General features: G+C 55.3%; 3 protein-coding genes across 4 annotated transcripts in view; 2 read left to right on the forward strand and 1 right to left on the reverse strand.

Moving 5' to 3' along the window:
- The window catches only part of LGI3 (leucine rich repeat LGI family member 3), an 8,191-nt gene extending 3,130 nt beyond the window's left edge, over positions 1–5,061 (reverse strand). The window contains exons 1-4 of the mRNA XM_006028923.3: positions 4,850–5,061; positions 1,575–1,646; positions 949–1,020; positions 516–587 (exon numbers count right to left, since the gene is read on the reverse strand). Of these exons, the coding sequence (XP_006028985.1) occupies positions 516–587; positions 949–1,020; positions 1,575–1,646; positions 4,850–5,061 (428 nt within the window). The remainder of the gene's footprint in view (positions 1–515; positions 588–948; positions 1,021–1,574; positions 1,647–4,849) is intronic.
- LOC102376385 (pulmonary surfactant-associated protein C) overlaps positions 1–11,410 on the forward strand; it is a 36,459-nt gene extending 25,049 nt beyond the window's left edge. Inside the window, exons 1-6 of one of the 2 annotated variants that reach the window (XM_014522385.2) lie at positions 7,634–7,713; positions 7,839–7,985; positions 8,414–8,554; positions 9,168–9,278; positions 10,144–10,271; positions 11,100–11,410. In XM_014522385.2, coding sequence (XP_014377871.1) covers positions 7,672–7,713; positions 7,839–7,985; positions 8,414–8,554; positions 9,168–9,278; positions 10,144–10,260 — 558 coding nt within the window. In that variant the 5' untranslated portion in view covers positions 7,634–7,671 and the 3' untranslated portion in view covers positions 10,261–10,271; positions 11,100–11,410. Of the gene's footprint in view, positions 1–7,633; positions 7,714–7,838; positions 7,986–8,413; positions 8,555–9,167; positions 9,279–10,143; positions 10,272–11,099 lie in introns of those variants that run through there. The other variant, XM_025210380.1, reaches the window with a different exon arrangement.
- A 5,293-nt stretch (positions 11,411–16,703) lies between these two features.
- On the forward strand, positions 16,704–20,512 carry LOC112551137 (pulmonary surfactant-associated protein C-like). Its single transcript, XM_025210381.1, has 5 exons — positions 16,704–16,713; positions 17,455–17,589; positions 18,163–18,273; positions 19,111–19,226; positions 20,303–20,512. Exons 2-4 carry the CDS (start codon positions 17,464–17,466, stop codon positions 19,213–19,215), a joined length of 342 nt encoding a protein of 113 aa, XP_025066166.1. The 5' UTR covers positions 16,704–16,713; positions 17,455–17,463; the 3' UTR covers positions 19,216–19,226; positions 20,303–20,512.
- The last annotated feature ends 245 nt before the right edge of the window (positions 20,513–20,757 follow it).

Genomic DNA, 20,757 nt, shown 5'->3' on the forward strand with positions numbered 1-20,757 from the left:
GGGCACCACGGTTGTGTCCTCTAGGGGTGTGCAGGGACCATGTGCCCTCGCTGACATTACTAGGACAGCAGAACCAAGGCACTTAGTGATGCTGCTTGTGCAGCTAATGGTGTTTGGGGCTGTTGGTGACTGGGCCAGCAGAAGACCCCTTCACCAGCATGCATCATGTTCCCACATCCTCAGGGCTCTGCCAGCACAGCAATGGTAGCAGCAGCTGTGTCATGTGGACAAGCCCCCAGGACCTGGAAAAGGGGCAGTGCCCTCCCAAGGGGAACTGGGAAGATGGAGCAGGCCCCAAAACTGGCACTGCCCCCGAGAGGCAAATCCTCATGTTCCCCATCCCCACGCTCCCCATCCCTGCTTCCTCCTACAGGCTGAATTTGGAGGCCACAATCCTGAAAGAGATGCCAATCTGGCTGCTCCTCATGGGACTCAAGAGAGTGAAATATGCTCTGCCCTCATACACATGTGACAGTCCTGGATGCCCTGAGCCTCTGCACGCATGCATAACTCACAGGTGTGTCAGGGACTTCAGCCCCCGGAAGGTGAACTTGGACAGCGAGCGGATGTCGTTGTTCTCGATGAACCTGCCGGGACAGACGGAGCCATGGGTCACACCCGCGAGGCCTGTGCCACTGGGTACTCATAGCCCCAGGGGGCCTGAATGCCTCCCTACCCCATCCTGGATGGTGCAGAACGCCCAACGTTTGCAAGGCACAGGGAGCTTGCAAGGGCTGGATTGCCACACCCATGGGCTCACTCCACAGGGCTTGCAAGAAGCACTGAGAACTCACTAGGGCCTGCACCCCCTTCCCCACCCTCACAAGGCTTGCATCCCCCCTGCACTCCTATTGTCCCCCCAAAAAGGTCCAACTCCTTCCCTGCCAGCTCCTTCTACCCCCAGCCCTCCTTCCTGCCATGCCAGCTGACTGCAGGGGAAACACGTACAGGTACTGCAGGTGCGAAAGGCCGGTGAAAGCATTGTCCCCAATCAGCGTGAACTTGTTGGAGTTCAGCAAGCTGCAAAGAGCAGGCAAGAGGTTAGTGCTGGGGATTTGGGGGGTGGGCTGAGACAGGGGTGCCAGACCAAGAGGAACCCCTCCTGTTGCTGGGTGCTGCCCTGAGGATGCTGGCTGCTCTCAGCCCTGCAGCAATGCAGACTGGCGCCTTGGCTGGGATCTGGGGCTGCTCCTTAGACACAGCAGTACCCACCGGTGGCACAGAGGAATCCTTACTGTTCAATAGCCCTGGGAGGACATGGAGTAGGGTGCTGGGGGCACAGGAGCTCTCACCCAGGGATTTGCCCTGGGCCAAGGTGGTGGAGGGCAACTCCTCCACACCACAAGCATATCAGGGACCCAGGGACCACAGGCCACAGAGCCCTGAACTTCAGTGGAGCTCAAATACTCCATCTCCATGGCTTCCTGGCTAGAAACCCTTCCTAGCTTGTGCTGCACTGCCAGCAGTTTGGGGAAGGGCCCCAAGCCTTCCTCCCCTGCAGAAAGCCAGTTGGGGTGACAAGCCCCAGCCCACTGGACTGGGAGGGCCGCGCTGCTGGAGACGGAGAGACATACAGGAACTGCAGGAGCGGGATGTGGGCAAAGGCTGCTTCGGGGACCTCCGTGAAAGCCGCGTTCACCATGGTCCTGTGGAGAGAGAACCTCAGGGTCATTCCCGGAGGGGCACTAGAAGTGCTCACATGCACCTGTGCCCCGGGTGCCTGACAGGCAGACAGCTATATACAAAGTCAGGAGAGAGAAAGCCGGAGTGTGTGAACAGGAGCCGCTTAGTGAACCGGGGTGCTTGCATTGACCTGACAGGATTTTTTCATTTGAGTTTGAACTTTTCTGAGACCTCAAGCATCCTCCTGGGAGCAGGACACTGCTCCCTGTCTGCATAAGCATCGCCCAGCCCCTCACCCAGCCTGATGTTCCTCCAGGCTGGCTGGGAGCTCTGACTACCCCAGCCTGGGGTCTGAGGGCTGCTGTTCCCTGTAGTCTCCTGCTCTCCTTGGCATTACAGAGGGATTGGTCTGGGAACTTGGCACAGGCCAACCCACAGCTGAAGGGCTGCAGCTGCACTGCATTTTCTGGTGGCAGAGGTATATTTAAAGAGCTCTCTGCTTCTGCCTCTGCTGTGATTACAGCCATCAGGGCTGGGGCAAAGGGGAGCTCTGGAACCACTTAACTAATCAATAGCCTGCCTGCCCCCCATTGCAGAGAGCTACTGTGCTCTGGCACCTGGACAACCAGCCAGAGCACTGGAAACAAACAGACAGTGATGGGAAATGAGGGTGGGGTGTGATGCCAGTGTCCATGAGCTGCTGATGCAGTGCAAGCCCTAGCAGGGATTCATAGATTCATAGATTCATAGATGTTAGGGTCAGAAGGGACCTCAATAGATCATCGAGTCCGACCCCCTGCATAGGCAGGAAAGAGGGCTGGGTTCAGATGACCCCAGCTAGATGCCTATCTAACCTCCTCTTGAAGACCCCCAGGGTAGGGGAGAGCACCACGTCCCTTGGGAGCCCATTCCAGACCTTGGCCACTCGAACTGTGAAGAAGCTCTTCCTAATGTCCAATCTAAATCTGCTCTCTGCTAGCTTGTGGCCATTATTTCTTGTAACCCCCGCGGGCGCCTTGGTGAATAAATCCTCCCCAATTCCCTTCTGTGCCCCCGTGATGAACTTATAGGCAGCCACAAGGTCGCCTCTCAACCTTCTCTTGCAGAGGCTGAATAGATCCAGTTTCTGTAGTCTCTCCTCGTAGGGCTTGGTCTGTAGGCCCTTACCCATAAGAGTGGCCCTTCTCTGAACCCTCTCCAGGTTATCTGCATCCCTCTTGAAGTGCGGCGCCCAGAATTGCACGCAGTACTCCAACTGCGGTCTGACCAGCGCCCGATAGAGGGGAAGTATCACCTTCTTGGACCTATTCGTCATGCATCTGCTGATGCACGATAAAGTGCCATTGGCTTTTCTGATGGCTTCGTCACACTGCCGACTCATGTTCATCGTGGAGTCCACTAGGACTCCAAGATCCCTTTCCACTTCCGTGCCACCCAGCAGGTCATTCCCTAGGCTGTAGGTGTGCCGGACATTTTTCCTCCTTAGGTGCAGCACTTTGCATTTCTCCTTGTTGAACTGCATTCTGTTGTTTTCTGCCCGTTTGTCCAACCTGTCCAGGTCTGCTTGTAGTTGTTCCCTGCCCTCCGGCATGTCCACTTCTCCCCATAACTTTGTGTCATCTGCAAACTTGGACAGAGTACATTTCACTTCCTCGTCCAAGTCACTGATGAAGACATTAAAGAGTATCAGTCCAAGGACCGAACCCTGTGGGACCCCACTCCCCACTGTCTCTAGGCTCCCCATCCTGGGCCCAGCAAGGGGCATCACAGAGCTGGTGGCTTGGCCCACCCATGAGCATCCCAAGCCATTCAAAAGCTTTCAGAGGGGAGTGCCACCTGGTATGCCCTGCACCCACACACATGTCCGGCCACTGGGATCTGGGCAGGATGGGGGTCAAGGTGAGAAGGACCCCGGAGTGGCAGGACTCAGGAGCACTTCAGGGCTCCTGGTCCCACGAGAGCGACGTGAGCCCTAGCACAGGGCAGAGCACTCCACCTCTGCTACTGAGGGCCCCTGTACACACATTGGACATGCCACATACACTCACCCCCATGATAAAACAGATGGGGACATTGGACCTGCGTGCACTATGAACGCACCAGCACAGTCACCAAATGCACGCAGCAGGCAAAACCCAACTCACAGTCACCAGCCAGCCTGCAGACAGGCCCAAAAGCCCAACACAAGTACATGCCTCCTTCCACACACACACACACAACTTCAGAGCCCCTCAGGCTGCAATCTTAAAAGGCCAAGCTTCAGCATCTTGCTTCCTAAATTACATTAGGTTAGAGTCCATGGGGTGAGCTAATATTTATGCTCAGGTCAGGAGATATCACTAGGCAAAGGTTGGTGCACATGTACATGCACATGCACGCACACAGGGATTGCTAGGGCAGCAAGAATCAGAAGTGTATTGCAAGGTTTTGTGTCTATTGTAGTAACTAGACCAGTGACAGGAACCCTCTGCCTGTTTTCTGCATTGAAAAGTGTCCCCTGAGATGGCAACACATTAGGGAAAGTGTGTCCTGGTAGCATGTACACACACACACACACACACACACACACACACACACACACACACACACACACACACACACACACTCTAATACTTTACAAGGACAGATGCACAGATACTAATTTCCTAACTTAGATGTTGTTCACTCACATCTTCATGCTTACATGCATGCACACACACACGCACACATATGCACATAACATGCTTAGACAACATGCATGCCCTGCATATATGCACAGATCCTGTGTGCTCTCAAGAGTCACATGGATGTTGTGCACATACACACAGCTGCACACATGCACACGCTGAGACGCACACAGCCCCTTCAAATGACCAAAGAGAAATGCGTGCACACACGCACGTGCACACACACACCTTGCACTAAGACGCCTGGTGTGGTCACGGAGAGATGCTCCTGTTCACACACACAGAGTTCTTTTGGACACAAACAAGCCCCTATGTCCTGCCCACGTGAGGCACACACTGCGTGCTGCCCACACAGAGGGTCATCCCCAAGCGAAGCCCCAACAACCCCATCCCGACGTCACCCCAAGCAGCAGAGACCCTACAGTGGCATCCAGGGCCCTCAGCTTTTTTATCTCAAGTTCAATCCAGCCCACCCCATGGCTCTCAGCCCCCAACCCAGAGATCCCCCGCTGTGCCCAACCCTGTCCCCCAACCCAGCGCTCAGCCCCAGTGATACTCACAGGGAAATGACCTCGGGGGGCAGATTGCGAGGCACTGCCTTGGAGTCCACACAGAAGGCGGTGTCGCGGGTGCAGGAGCAGCTCCGGGGGCAGGGGGGTAGCTTGGGCCCCCTTTTAGCCCCCACAGGCAGCCCAAGACAGGCCAAGCCAAGGAGTAGAAGGGCAAGGATTTGCCCCCTTGGCACCACTTTCCCTATCTGCAGCTCAGCCATTGCCCTGGAGCAGCCTTCCTCCCCTCCAGAAGAAGGCTCCCCCCTTGGGCTGGGGCTCCTGCTCCCCGCAAACCTGCTGTGTAATCCTCCCCACCTCTCCGGGCTCTGCTCCTCAGCCCAGCAGCTGCAGTGTGCAGGCTTTCTGTGCCTCCCTCCCTTCCTCCCTCCCTCCTGCTGAGCCTGAGCCCTCCGAGTGACTTTAATATTCAGCTGAAGCAATCCTGGCAGGAAGGATGCCACAGTCCATCATGCTGCTCTGCAGAGCACCACACTCGACTACTGGAGGAGCGGGGTGGGAGGGGGATGGAAGATATCCGCTGCTGGATGATTCGTCCAAGTGATCTCACTGCTAAGGGCTCCTATCTGGTTCATGGGAGACTGTGTGTGTGCCCATACACATGCACACATGTGCAATAGTGAACATGCATAGGTGTGTGGAAACTCCAGGCAACTAAATGTATGTGGATGTATGTACATGCAGTGTGCAGCCATATGTCTGTGTCTGTGTCTGTGTCTGTGTCTGTATGTGTGCAGACTTCACACAATCACATGCCTGCAGGTATTAGGGTCTTGTATATATTCTGGGCAAAGACATGTGCAGGTGGGAGCGTGTGGACATATTACGTACGCGTGCATATAGCAGGCAACAATGTACATGTGTGTGCACACATAAAGCATACAACAGTGCATGAGCAGGTGTGTTGTGTATGTATTCTGTACAATAACGCACATGCCAGGAGGAATGTGTGTACATAATGCATGGGCTCCTGTGCAGACAGGCATCATGGTGCTTGTGTACTGGACAGACCTGTGCTTGGGTCTCCACGTGCCAATTCTGCATACTGGAATGCACACATGCATGCGTGTGAGTGTGACAACACTTGTGCAGGTTGTGTGTATATGTAAGGCACAGGCAGTGTGGATGGCACGCAATGTATGAGCCTGAGTGCAAGGCTGTGCGTGCATGTGAGCATGAGCATGAGCTGCAGAGGGCTGGGTTCCTGAGGGCTGGGGAGTTGATGTGCGACTGCCTGGCTAGTATGTGCACAGGCTGCCTATGCCCCAGATATGCGTGCATGAACACCGATGCACATACATGTGTTTGAGATCATTGCAGGGGAGTTTGCATCTGCTTGACACAAGAGTTGTAGCCTGGCCTGAGCCCCCAGCCTGATTCTTTCACACCCCTCTGGGTACTGGGGTCTGCAGTGCCCTACCAAGAGCCCCAGTCTTCCCCTTTGCCCCCTGCATCCTAACTGTCCCACCCCCATCCTATCTGACCTGTCCCTGGAGAGCCATACTGGAGCTGCTCCTGGCTAATTTATGAGTCAAAAACTGGGTCTCAGCTGCCGTCCCAGGCACCGCTCTCTCCCAGCCAACAATGAGTGATGGCTCTATAGAGGGCATTCTTACCCGCTGCAGCTGGGCAGCGAGGCTGAGATGCTGGCAGCAAATAAACAAGAACCACAGGGCTTAACAAAGGCAGAGCAAGGGGGGAGCAGCCGCATACCAGCCTGGGGGGTCTTCCCTTAGATCCCGGGTGGAGAGGGGAGATGGGCAGAGGGAGCTGCCAGCTAGAAGCCCCCTCAGGGCTTCACTGAAACACTGAAGTCCAGTTGATCCAGGCAGTTTCATGTGTTTGGCATGGGGCTCTGCTCTATCCAGATTTCTCCAGGGTGGGCACTTTGCAAGGAAGCAGGAAGACTGGGCACAGAACATCCTGTACTGAGCAAGGAGAATACCCCAGGCCACTGAAGGGGCTGGCACGCACCCAGAGTCTGCAAAGCCATCACAAAGACTGAAAAGTGCTGCCTGGGCTCAAACACCTAGCCTCTGCTCCGTGCAGACTCTGGGCCTTCAGGCTGAGCAGCTTACAGGTTGCAGACAGCGTGCCGCAACCACAGTCCCTCTTTGTTCCTTCCCAAGGTTCACAGGCAGCTGCAGGTGGGGTCGGAGGCAATGCAGGCAGGTGAAGGTCTGAGCAGCCTTGAGCTGGGCTACAGGCTGGCTGGCACCTAGCAGTGAGGTCAGACGTCACTTCGGGACAGCTGGCACGTTGGGAAGCGCCCAGGCCAGGCCAGTCAGCAAGCAGTGGGAACCTGAGCTTGGATCTGCACAGCCTGGAAGGCCCTTAATTTTCAGCTTTTCCTTTGAATAGCTGAAGCACCTGCAGGTGCCCAAGATGGCTGGGAGACCTGGGGTGCCGAGTCAGGCCATACTGACAGGCTGGAATACTCCAACCCCAAGGGCAGCACCAGGCTCTCAGAGTGGGTTTGCTTTGGCCCTCATATCCCTTGCAAGTACATCTTCTGGGGCAAGAAAGAGCATGGAGCCAATCGTAACGTGTACAAGTGCCCCCAGGGCCAAGAGTCCTCAGAGACTCTCAGCCAACAGGTTCCCAGGGGCTTATCTGGGAGCCGGCTCTGAAGGGCCCCGAGCAAACATAGCCTGCAAGAACTCCTGACCTGGAGCCAGAGAACCTGGAGAGTCCCAGCGCCGCTCTCTTCTCCAGCTCCTCAGCATCCGCTATATAAGCCTCTCGCCACCCACAGGCTCTCCACAAGCTGGCAGGACACTGGAAAAACTGAAGACTACAGGACAAGGGGAAAGATGGACATTAGCAGCAAGGAGGCTCTGGTAGAGGCGCCTCCGGTAAGGAGCATCCTCACACCCTTACCCTTGATGAATCAACCCCTGACCCAGGACCATCTCCTGCGATCATACCCTGGTTCCTCTCATGTCTAGTGCTAACCTTCTCTCCTCTTGTGCTCCCCCAGAGGTACACAGCCTCCCCTCGGCTTCCCTGCATTCCCCACCAGGTCAAGTGTCTCCTGATTGTTGTGGTGGTGCTCGTGCTCCTGGTTGTGGTGGTCGTGGGCTTCCTCCTGCTGGGCTTGCACATCACTGAGAAGCACACAGAAACGGTAAGTGGGGCATTACCCACATGCAAAGACATATGCATCACTGTGCTAGTGCTTGGGGGTGGCCGAAGGGGCTGCTCTGCCATGTACACAGGTATACAAAGAGAGTAGGTGGAGCTGTGGGCAAGTGCAAATGGGGTTTGTGGCAGGATGTTAGAGGAATGGGGCTTGATTAGCAAGGCCAGCAAAGAAACCAAAAAACCCAGAAACATCTTAGCAACAACTGACGCTGGACGCTGTGCCAACCTAAGGGCCCGGTTTGCTAATGTCTCCGCTTGCATGAAGCTGGCAGGACTGATGGGGGGAGACACTGCAGGTGCCTCCTCAAGCAATGGAAGCAAGCATCTGATGCACCATTGCCTGTCCTGCTTCAGACCACCTGTCTCCCAGCTCCAGTCAGACCTGACTCTGAAGATTTTCTTGGCTTCCAGGTGTTGCGAATGACCATCCAGGGCCGGGATGGGGAGGAGTCCCCACAGCAGCTCTCCATGAGCAGGAAGGAACGAGCAGGGACTTTCTATGTCAAGGAAGGCATCAACTCTTCTGCCATGGTCGTGTACGACTACAACAAAGTAAGCAGCTGGGCCTGGGTGGGAGCTGGTAGGTCAGACTGAGGTGGATTGCAACCCAGGGGCCCATGCTATGCCCTGATCTCACAAGTCAAGGTGCTGATGCTGAATGAAGACCGAACTGAGACAGTGCTGGTGTTTCATTAACAGGCTCAGTCCACAGCCCCCAGATGTAAATATGCCCTTGCCCCTGGATCTCTGGGTTCTGTGGCTTGGGGCCAGCACTAAGCTGATGTCAAATGCTGTCTCTCCACGGGCCTCTTGGAAGTACTGAGCAAAGGAGTCCAAGATGGATGTGGAGAAACTGCTCATCAGGGGAAGAGAGTGCAAGATAATACTGCTCAGTGTTGTGTGATCAGCAGAGAGACAGGGAGGTGCACCTTTGGTCCAAATGAAAGGGCAAGAGTTAGGGTAAGGACAGGCCTATGGAAGGGGTAAGGGACTTGTAGGCTATGTGTGGCAGGCAGGAAACAAGGTACAGATGGGCAATGTGCATGCCAAAAGGTGGAAGGGGCTGCAGCATTGGAAGCAGCCATGCAGCTCTGGTAAGCACAAGTGAGGTGCTGCCATGAAGGAAACCAGGGCTGAAGCCAACATGTGCTCTGTCTGCAAACAGCTGATCATCAGCTACAGATCCTGGCTGGCCCAAGCCTGCTACATCACCAGGATGGACAAGGACAACATCCAGGGCCTGGACGCCATCACCAAGGCATTCCAGTATCACCAGGTGAGCACCCAAGTGGGCCTACTGGGTATGGAGGGGAGCACAGGGCAGATGGCTCTTAAGGGTAGGACCCCAGGAAAGACCAACACATTGCAGAGGATGCAGGATGTTCTTTGGTTACTTGGGAGATGGCAAGCTGCACAGTCCTGGTTCACTTGCCTTGGGAGGAACAGGGTCCTGGATACAGGACCCAGCTTTGCAGGCAACAGGCTACGTGGGGGGCCCACAACTCCACTGCTGCATGGCTATTCAGAGGATTCCGGCTGCCCCTGTCCAGGCAGCCCAGGCCCCGAGCAGCTTGCGGGGCAGCTCAAGAGCCCTCTGCCCACCCCCACAGACAGGGCTTGGATGCAGCCATATGGGGCTGCACGCACGACATAAGCTGCTTTTGTGCAGTGGCACCTGTCCAGGGCTCTCGGAGGGCTGTGCCAAGGTAATCGATCCAGCCCCACACTCATGCAGAGCAGAGGGAAGCTATTCATTTTCCTAATAGGCAAACTGGAAGCCGAGGTGGAAAATTACTTCACCAAGGTCACCTGTCAAAAAAATGGCTAGCGGGGAAATGACCCAGAAGCCTTCACCCTGGCCCCACTACTGGACAACGCTGCCCCTCCAACATGCGTGCAAGCTCAATATGATGGCAAAGCAGTGTTTGCACTGGGGGAGCATTGCTAATGCAGTGCGGTGGTCGTGGAGGACACCTTAGAGCATCATGGGCATTGTATTCCCCAGAGGAAAAGCTGACCTGAGCACACAGTTTGGACCTGGCTGCATCCAGGAGTTGTAGCCCCCAGGCCTGGCTCTAACTCACCGTGCCACTGATGGGTGGGAAACCACATGCATCTGATTTTATTATTTCTTGTTGCAGCTCAAGCAGGGCAAGGAAAAGGAGAGCAAGGGCTTCCCTGTGCCTCTGGCTGACCGCTCTATTTTAGGCACCACTGTCAACATCCTCTGCAGCAATGTTCCCATCTACTGGGCCTAGCAGCTGCTCAGGTGGGTGAGCACAGTGAAGAGGGGCACTGGGTTTGCCCAGGAGCTGGACGAGCAGCACTGCTGGCAGCATACTTCCTCCCTTTTCAGCACATACCCCCACTCCAGCTGGAAAAGCAACAAGCCCTCGACCCAACCCCAGCCTGGCCACAAGCAAATCCCATCCTGACCATTCAGCTTCCAGCATTGAGCCAGCAAGGAGCAAGTTGAATGTGTGTCTCTATGTAACTGATAAAAAGCCCAGCAACCCGCCTGCTCAGCGCCAGCCTGCTCTGCCATGGGCTCTTTCATCTGCCTTGTCTATTAAGAGTAAAAGCTCCCGAGGCAGGGGCTGTGCTGCACTGTACCGCACCCCACTCAGTGGGGTACCCTGTCTCAGCTGGGACCTTGCTACCACAAACTGAGTAATAAACACTAAGACAGAAACCTGCCCAAAGCAGACCTTTCTGTCTCTAGAGCAGTGATTCTCAACCAGGGTGGTGAGGACCCTGGGGTGCCTTGAAATCCTTTCAGGGATGCCACACAATATTATCACTATTAGATGTGCACACGAGTCATGCGATAAACCCAGCAATTTCGAATAAATATTCACTGTGTTAAATAAGTTCTGACCTGCTGTGGTCTTTCTGAGTTCTTCGCTCTATTATTTTTCTGTAGTAGTCAAAAAGCAAGTGAAAACGAAGAGCGGGCATCCTCTAAGGGGTGCCCTGATTCTAACATGGGGTGCCTTGCCTAGAGTCTAAAAAGGTAGAGAACCACTGCTCTAGGGGTTTCTTTGTGGCCATGGTACATACAGGCATGGCTTCTCACGCTCCTATGCTCACCTTACAGGCACCGTCGAGGTCCCAACCAGTGCCCCAAAAAGAGGGGTGATGCCCTTGCCGCTTCCTGCCTACCTGCAGCTCCAGGTTTCTCTTCTGCTCTGACGGCTACGTTTGGCATGCAATCACATGGTGGCACAGCCCACTGCCTGCTGGGGCTGGGCACTAGCAGCCACCGGATTGCCGTTGCTCTAAGCACTGCGAAGCAGTTGATCTGCTGTGATTCCTAGCAGCTGGGCTTCCAGGGGGGAGCTTGCAATGCAAAGAGAGGGGACTGTTTGCTTATGAACTGATGCTTCTGTTTGAAAATAAAAAGCGCCATGAAACCAAACTTCTGCTTCCTTCATTCTCTTCATCAAGTGGTCTGGGGATTTGCCCTTCTCTTCCAGACACCCCCAGGCAGCACTTGTTTAAGTGAACTTGCTCGGCGCCATACCAAGGCCCATATGCATTCACGTAGTAGGACTGCATGGCCGTGTCACATGTAATCAACAGCCTAGTCTGATGGATACGGCCAGTAATCAGGAAACCTGAGTTCCCTTCCTGGCTCTGCCTCTGGCATACTCTCAGATCTTGGGTAAAGCACTTTGCCTCTGTTTCATCTCCTGCCCTTTGTCTTGGGAGACCATGCATCCTCTAAGGAGGGATTATGGGGACCCTGCTGCATTAGGTACCATAGATAGGTACGTGTATGGGATCACAGTGTTTTGTACAGCACCTACCACAGCAGTCCTGACTTGGAGCATTGAGGCACTACTCCAGCACGTGCCCTGGCTACAGTGTTTGAATTCACTTTGCTCCCACAGAACACAACTCACCCCAAAGCCTGAAAAGAGTCAGTCACATAAGTGGTGCCTAGTTCTGGTCCAGGCAGCTTTCAGTGCAGCCAGGCCCCACTAAATGACTCCAGTTAACACAGCAAAGCTCTAGCTGGAGGAATGCAAGGGCCAAATGAAGTACAACCAGTACTAAGCCCTGGGCTGAGTTTTACAGAGCTGTCTGCGGGGGTTAGACGCACAGCCCTCACTGCAGTGCAGACAAACCCTGTCACTGTCCTCAGCCAACAGGGAGAAAATCTCCTGCTGCCAGGGACAAAGGAGACAAACAAGCACACACTCGGGGCCATGATTCAGGAAGGGGCTGCCTTGCTCGGCACCAGCAGGCACTGCTATCAGAAGCAGGCACCTCACCTTAGCAGGCGCAGCAGTGTGACCCCTGTAACTCAGCACCTGCTTTCATTACTGCTCACTTCAGCCTCCTAATGCAGCATCCGAGAAGCCTGATGCCATCAGCAGGGGCTCAAGTTGCTGAGCTGGGGAGATGGGGATCAAGTGCCCTACTGCCACAGCCGCAGGTGAAAGTGATCCCAAAACAGGTGCTGAATAAGAGGGACCATGATACACAGGGCACTCTGGCATCTCCCAGACTCCCAACTCTTCAGCCAGGCCTTTGCTGTTCCTTGTTTATTAACCAAGTTGAAAAAACCCCCTGGATCTGAACATCCCTGAACACAGGGAAAGTTTGGATCCAACACTCCAGCCCCATACCAACTCTCCCAGAGAATAAGCAACAACTAGACAGGGCAACATTTTCACCTGACCTGAAACTTGCTGCTATAGCATGTAGTAGGAGCAGCTGAGATCCAGCACCAGCAAAGTCAGGAGCAGTCTGGCCAGTCCAGTCACTGTCCCCTAAAAGCTGGCAGATATCCCCAGGAAGTGGGGTCCAAGCCCTTGATTCATTACTATGGGATTGCCTAAGCATGCAGTGACCAGCAAATTATATGCAAGAGCTCACTGGCTGGCAGCAAATGTTCAAGGCTTGGAAATAGCCGGTGGATGGAGGCCCTAGTTGCCACCATAAAGATGTAATGAACCAGCCCCTGCCCTGGGAACACCGGGCCAAGCCACATGCCAGTGTGTTGCAACAGTGAGCCACCGATAAGCCTACGTGCCTGTCTCCACTCCATCCTTTGAAGTCTCTGGTCTTGGTGTTACCCACTTGGTGCTGGTGACAAGCATGTGAGCTGAACAAGAGCATGCTCTCAGAGCAAGGGAGGGAGGCTGAGGGTGGTGAGCTGGAGACATCTGGGAAGGGCTCTGTGCAATGCAAGGAGCTGAGAATGCTTCTAAAGAAGGCCACTCACCGACATGAAGTGTTTAAGAGGAAACATCCCCAAGAGGTGCTTAAACATTGGTCTCCTCCCCACACAGCACCAAAGAAACATATTGTGCAGAGTAGGGGTACGGATGCAAAGAAACCTTCCCCTGGAGGGCACCCACTTGACCAGACAAAGCCTAGTGAATAGAGCTGCTGGCAGGGAGCAAAGACCCAGGTGCCTAGCGAGGGGCCTGGTACCTTGTGGGGGAGGAACGTGCCATGTTTCCTTGTTTCTCCAGGTCCCTGCAGACAGCTGGGAATACCCATGCCTCAGGACACTTGGAGCTGCCGGCTAGCTCAAGGTCTGGTGTCGGACTGCATTCAAGAGCTGGTCTCGCAGGAAGGGCAGCCAGGTCAAGCTGTACCCCAGGGAGAGAGAAGCAAAATAGAGGATGCCCAGGCTCCAGCTGGTACAGAGTGGAGCTGCCTGCCTGCTCCAAGACTCAGACTTGTGCAAGCACCCCAGGCCTGTGCTCATGTCCCTGCACTGGCTCCCAAGCAGCTGCCCTTGCTAGGTTAAGCTTCAGTCCTGAGCCCTGAAGCAGGCAATACATGCTCTGGCAATGGCAAAGACCAAAATTTCCCCATGCAGAAAACCAAACCAGCAGATCACAGATCCTGGGGCAGTGTGAGAGACCTGGGAGAATATGTTCCCCATCAGCTCAGCCAAGGAACCAGCTCCAGGGAACCAGCTCCTAGGGGCAGCAAGGCAAATCCTCAGTCTGACCTTCACTGGGGTCAAGATGACCTTCATCTTGAAATGATCTCTCCACCACCAGACTGGCATTAAGCACCCAGGTGCGCCAAGCAACCCAGTAAACCCATGCACAGACACCTCTACCCAAAAGACCCTGGTCTTCACCTATACAGCATATGCTAATCCAGACACACACTTTCTGTCCTCTAAGCCCTCTGCCAATGCCAGGGCCAGTCTGAACCAAACTGGCTGACAAACCCCACAGGAAGGCAACAACCGTTTTAACAATGCAAAATCCCACCCCAGCAGAGGTTTGTCCTGGCATGAGAGAGGTGCCAGAGGCTCCATCCTCCACTGAGGTTTTGCTGGCTGCTACCAGTGCAATGAGAGAAGAGTGCTGGGACCACCATGAAGAGCAGCAAGATGGGAACATTATATCAAACAGCGGCTGAACACAAAAAAGGTGCACACAGGGCTAGACAGAAGAACAGAGGGGTGGGACATGCAGACAGACGGACAGATGTAGACCCAGCAGTGGGGGCAAGGGCAGCAGTAAGGTTGGGGGAGGCTCTGGTGGGAACTTTGCCCTGTGTTGTCTATAGGAGCTTTGCCATGGGCTCCAGCAGGGCCAGGACACCATCCTGATGGCTTGGCAAGGCTTAAGCTGCTGGGTCCCCACCACTGGAAGGTTGTGAACACGGGCCTGCATTTATCTGACTGGGACATGCATTTATCTGGGCTGGTCTAGACAGGGAGCAGGGGCCAGAAGAGATGAGCTGCTGGCGTCCCTCCCAGCCCTGCTGTGTTCTGCTGCAATGCCCCATGTGCACCAGTGAGTGAATGCTCCCCCATGCAAGGCCAGCACTAAGCCTATGCCCCACATCAGCAAGGCTCTCGTGGGACCCCAGCCTCATTCTGCTCCACTGCAGGGGTGCTTCCCCCAGGCACCCCTCTCTGAGCAGGCAGCCTCACCCAGCTGCAAGTCCCAGCCAGACTTGTCCTTCTTCCTATCTCCAGCCCCTTCCAGCCCTTTGAGCTGTCCATGTTGCCCCTGACCTTATAGCCAGGAATGGTACCAGCACAGAGATACAGCAGTGCACCCCTTCCTGGCAGGTCCCAGCATTGGAGAGATTGGGCAACAGGTTGGAAACGACACGAGTTCAGGCTCTTTCTGAATATGCTCTCCCTGCCTCCCCCTGCCCCCCCCCCCCCCCCCCCCCCATCTCTGCTGTGGCCTGGGAGCTCTCAGACTGGTGGGGTTTAAAGAAAGTTTGAATTGGGGCTTTGTCTTTGAAGCACTTCCAGGCAGTAGAGCAGGCTGAGAGGCTAGGGCAATGAGCCAGAGCTGGCTTCTGGGACACTTCAGCTTGAAAGTCATGGCCCGCCTGAGCTGGTTTGCTTTGGCCATCAGCCCCCCGGAAGGGGCAGCTCTCAGGGCAACAAGAGCCCCATGTGCCCTAAGACAAGAGCCCTTAGGGACTCTTGATGGACCTGCTCCGAGGGGCTTATCTGGGACTTGGCTCTGGGCAAGCAGGTGGGCAAACAAGAGAGGAGTGAAGCAAATGCCTGAGCTGGGGCTGAAAGGGCCTTCAAGGGGGCTGGAGAGCTCTCCCCTCACTTCCCACCCCTGCACAACCCTCTATATAAGTCCTTCCCTGCTGTTGGGATGCCCAAGGGACAGCCTGGTCCAGCAAGAGGAGGGGCAAGATGGAAATCAGCATGAAGGAGGCTCTGGCTGAGGACCCACTGGTAAGACTCAGTCTCACCCCTCTTCTTGTGGCCAAAGGGGACAGAAAAGCTCTCCTGTCCCCTGTAGCTGTGTCTATGCCTGTGTGGCCACCTCTGCGTGCACATCTGCAGGCATGTACCAGCATATACATCCATGGCTACTGTTTCTCCCATCCCCTCCTGTTCTTCCAATGCCAGCTGAGCCGCAGAGCCCATCTGGGCCGAGAGCCACTGACAGAGCCCCTCCAAAACCCAGCAGGTCCATCTGAAAAACCTGATGGTGACTGGCAGAGGGAGAGAGAGCTACGGCCCTCCAACCCAGCCAGCATTCCCCAGGCTGGGTGAGGCTATCAGCCAGGTCTCCAGCCTGCATGGCCCCAGCCTGCACAGCCCCTGGGCTGTGACCCAGCTTGCTGCTGTGCACAACACCTAGGGATATGAGGAGTGGGAGGACAAGGCCCTGCCCATCGTGCCCCTGGTCTCTCTCCCTGCATGCCTTTCTCCTCCTCCCACCTCCTTCCCATCCCTGTAACCTCCTCCCTTCTTCATGGGGGTCCGCCTTGGCTTGTCTCCACAGGGGTATGATGCCCTGGAGTCGGAGCTGGATTGTTGTGATGCCAGCTGCTGCAGCCCAGACTGCTGCTGCTGCTGCCCCAGCTGTGCTGACTGCTGCCCCAGCTGTTGCTCCAGCTGCTGCCCCTGTCCCAGCCCCAGCCCCATCCCCATCCCCAGCATCCCCACCTGTCCTAGCTGTGGTGACTGTTTCTCCTGCATGGGCTGCGGGGATGGCTGTCCTGGCTGCACTACCTGCTGCAGTGCCTGCCCCGGGCGCGAGTGCTGCTGCCAACTTGGGTGCGGGTGCTGCTTGCGCTACCTGTGCTTCCTGCCGCGGCTGCTCTGCAGCCTCCCCAAGCTCATCGGCCACTCCCTGCACCTCAAGAGGATCCTGATCATCGTGGTGATCGTCGTGCTGGTCGTGCTGGTTATCGTGGGGGCCCTGCTGCTGGGGCTGCACATCACCCAGGAGCACTCTGAGGCTGTAAGTCAAGGGGGAGGCACCCAGTTGCCAGGGGCATGCAGTCACACACAGCAGTACACAGGGACAGCTAAATTCATGTGCCAATGCAACCAGTCACCCTGGCAGCCTCGTGCACATACAAAGTGGGACTTATATGAGTGGCAGGCAATGCTGTCACCCTGCCTGCATATTAGCCTCTGGCACAAATGGAGCTGAGCTGCGGGGCCAGAGCAGCTGTGTGTGGGTACTGAGGGCACACCTAGATGCAGAGGGGACTAGTGACATCAGCAGAGGATGAGAGAGGGATGGGGCAGCGAGGACAGAGCACAGCTGGGAATCAGCAATACCAGGGGCCAGGAGACAGGAGATGGCCCTTCAAAGAACTAGTAACAAACCATGCCACAGGCCAGAGCCCAGCTCCAGTCTCTCCCTCTGTGGGAAGGGGGGGCCTGGCTCTGTCACATTGACACCAGGAAAAAACAAGCAGCCACTCTCAGATAAACTCCCCCTTCCAGCACTGGGTGGGATACAGGGACCTTAAACTTGGCAGGGAGGAGAAGATACAGCTGTGAGAAGGCAGAGAGGAAGGAAGAGCCCTCCAAAGTGTCCGTGGGCTGCTCCAGACATCTCTGAGCAGACGCGGCTACAGCCCTGGGTCTGGTCTGTGGGCAGGCACAGCGGAGCCACTTGGCTTTTCCTGCTGCTGGGGAAAAGGTGCCCCACCATGTTTTGCCCTGCTCCTTACCTCCATGCTCCCCCCAGGTTCTGCAGATGACGGCCAAGGCACTGGAAGGGGAAGCATCGTGGTCTGCCAGGGCATGGGAAGAAGAGGCAGCGACTTTCCACCTCAATGCAGGAGCCAACAACCCTGCCACGGCTGTATACGACTACAGCAAGGTAAGCAGGGTGCTTGGGCACTGGCCTGGCCAAGCACACTGACCTGCCTCAGGAGCTGTCAGTACCTGGGAGCTCCTAACAGCAGTCCGTCCCCCACCCCCTACCAGTCAGTCACCAACCCCCATGCAAGCAAAGAGGAGCTCCAGCCCTGGAGATGGGCTGGATGGGGCAGGGTGAAGGATGCTGTGCTGCCTCTGGCAGCAAGAGAGAGGGAGCTGGGGAAGGGGCAGGGAGGTGAGCAGTCAGGGTCTGTGTTTGCAAAGACTTAATCCACAAAACCAAGCCTTTGTGAAGGCAGGCAAGTGGGTCATATGGACCCAGTGCCCCAAGCTGGGAGAGGGGGCCAGCCCATCTCCGCCAGTGGCTTTGCAGTCACTGAAGGACAGGCCCACAGAGGAGTGAAAAGTCTCGTGGGCTGCATGTTACAGCCAGGGAACAAGAGGGGCATGGAGGAGCAATGTTAGGGGAGGCAAAAGAGGCTGTGCGATCAAAGGCAGCCATGCAGCTCCAGTGAGTATGAGCCAGGTAAGGGGAAACCGGGGTTAAACCAGCATGTGCTCTGTCTGCAAATAGCTGCTCATTGGCTATAGATCCTGGCTGGGCCAAGCCTGCTATGTCACCAGGATGGACAAGGACAACATCCAGGGCCTGGACGCCATCACCAAGGCATTCCAGTATCACCAGGTGAGCACCCAGCTAGACCCATGCAGCCTGGGGGAGGCTGGGCATGGAGGGGAGATGGCTCTCATGCCATCTGGAATACAGGGTCCAGAGGGGACACAGTAGGTAAAAGCCATCAGCAAAGGTAATGAAACAGGAGGCTGTGCAGACTCCCAGCATCAGACCTTTCAGGGATGGTGCCCAGATTCATGCATGTGTTGCAGTTTTGCTGGCAGCCACCAGTGCAAGATCCAATGGGCTAATGCCCGTCTGCCTGAAGGGCTGGCCATGGGTCTATATAATCCCTCTGTACCCATGCAAACACAGGCTCAGGCTCCTTGTGGGTCCAGCTGGCCCCAACTTCCTTGCAATGCCCCTCGAGCGTACAGAGGCCCCTTTGCTGAACACAGACTAATCCTCACGAGAGACCTGAATTGCATGCAGGTTAAATGCTGCACAAAGCAAGTTGGGTCAGGGGTACGTGCAGAATCCAGGAGCACCGCCTCCTCCTCCCCTGCTTTTGCCATTAAGCCAAAGAGCCTCCAGGCAGCAGAAGCTGAGCCCCAAGGCCTGAACCGCTCACCCACATGGCTCCCCTCTCTCTGTGCAAACCGCCTGCTGCAGCAGGACACATTTCCAGCATGGTGACCTTGTTGTAAGCTTTTGGTATCAGGAAGGTTGTCCAGCTCTGAAACCCTACTCTCACAGCAGGGCTGGAAGGGGTGGAAAAACAGCTCACATTAGCAGAAGTGCCTACAACTGCTACTAAGGGGTCACGGTCAGGGGGGTGGTCGGCCCACTTCCAGCTTGTCACCTGTTCCAATCTGCCTCTAAAGCAGCTTGTTCCTGACTCCTAAACAGGGTGAAGGCCAGGACGAGGGCTTCTCCATGCCCCCAGGCGATCGCTCTACCCTGGGCACCACCATCAACATCCTCTGCAGCCACCTTCCCATCTACTGGGCTTAGCAGCAGCTCAGGTAGGTGACCAGCAGTGCTGACAGGGACAGTAGCACACGATGACTGACTTTGCCCTCCATTGACCGCCGCACATCATACACTGTCTTCAGCAGAAGGAAGCACACAGGGCCAGTTAGGGCACAGATTGGACTAACCCAGGAGCTGTTTCATTGCCTGGCAGAGCAGGGCCTTGCAGGAATGGCCGGCCAGGCCTGCAGCCCATGGGGGAGCTGCCTGTCAGGCTGATGAGCTCCCACCAAGAGCCCTTCGAACCCAGCTCTCCCTGTGCACCCTTCCAAGAGAAACAAGTGGGCTAGCCCTGGCAGCTCAGCAGCCCCTGCAGACCTTTGTTACTTTAGTTAGTGGCACTGAATTCATAAATGCTTGAATTCATTCTCTGAAGAGAGCATGTATTGAATGCAGCAATTTACAACTTCAAGCACAGGACAAAGAACAAGAGAAAAACTTTGCCCAGTAAGACACAGCCCAGTAAGACACAATGACAGCACATACAGCTTAAAATGCAATGCAATAAACCAAAAAGACAACAGAAACCCTTGTGTAAATTGTACGTAATCCTGAGGGCAGATTCACCCAGGTATTCAGAAAGTCCTTCTGGAGGATCCATTGGTCTTCATAGATGATGACAAGAAGATCCCACAGGCCTCATCTCTCTCTGAGTTTTTATAGGCAAATCTGCACCCCTTCTCCCTGTTGGGTGCCTTGACCATAGCAGGTGTCCAGGTTATAGCCGTCTAGAGGAAAAAGCAATCAGGACTCGTAGTAGAGATGATATAAAAGATATCATCTCTACTACGAGTCCCGATTGCCTTGACCATAGCATGTTTTTCACGTCCCTCACATACAGCATACCCCTCATGCATGTATTCAGTGTCTGTCTCTTCCCAGGTATTCCACTCTTTCTTACAGGTTCTGCTTTGAAATGTAAATGTAGTCCCCTGCTTTCTTTGGGCACACTAGCCCAAACAGTCTGGGACACTTCCCCTGCTTTCTTAGGTCTGTCTCCAGCACACACTTGTGATGACTGTGCAGGTCTTTGCCAACACCTCCTCACCTCTCTGCCTTTGCTCTGCAGGATGCAGCAAGGGCCCGCATGGGATGGGAAAGCCACGTCCTTCACTGGAGCCCACACCACAGCTTTACTGGTCACGTCCCTGGGTGCGATTCAGGAGCCGGCTGGCTTTGTGGAGACTTCTCTCACTGGCCCTGATTCAGGAAAGCTGAACTTCAAGGCACACCCTTGAGTCCCCATGATTTCAGGAAGAGTCCATCTGTACCCCATTTGCACCCCATCTGTTCCTTTCAGAAGGATTCCAAAATTATATGGCTCTCGGTTGAATTTTGTGGGTCAGGGATGCAGGGTTCGGATGCCCTGGACCTCGGCGCCTCGCCAAGGATTGCTCTTTGGCAGGTGGCACAGCTGGAGCCCAGAGGGTGGAAGGTCTTACCTGCATCTCTCCCTGCTCCTGCCTCAGGTGCTTCTCACAGCAAGTCTTGTCAGAAAAAATTCCCTTCCCTCTGCCTGCTCTG

Source organism: Alligator sinensis, unplaced genomic scaffold, assembly GCF_000455745.1.
Source record: "Alligator sinensis unplaced genomic scaffold, ASM45574v1 scaffold722_1, whole genome shotgun sequence".
Taxonomy (NCBI): Eukaryota; Metazoa; Chordata; order Crocodylia; family Alligatoridae; genus Alligator; species Alligator sinensis.

Coding starts and splice junctions, on each gene's coding strand:
- LOC112551137 (XM_025210381.1), top strand. CDS start 17,464: ATGACGGCCAAGGCACTGGAAGGGGAAGCATCGTGGTCTGCCAGGGCA. Junction 17,590..18,162: donor CTGTATACGACTACAGCAAG/GTAAGCAGGGTG, acceptor GTCTGCAAATAG/CTGCTCATTGGCTATAGATC. Junction 18,274..19,110: donor AGGCATTCCAGTATCACCAG/GTGAGCACCCAG, acceptor ACTCCTAAACAG/GGTGAAGGCCAGGACGAGGG.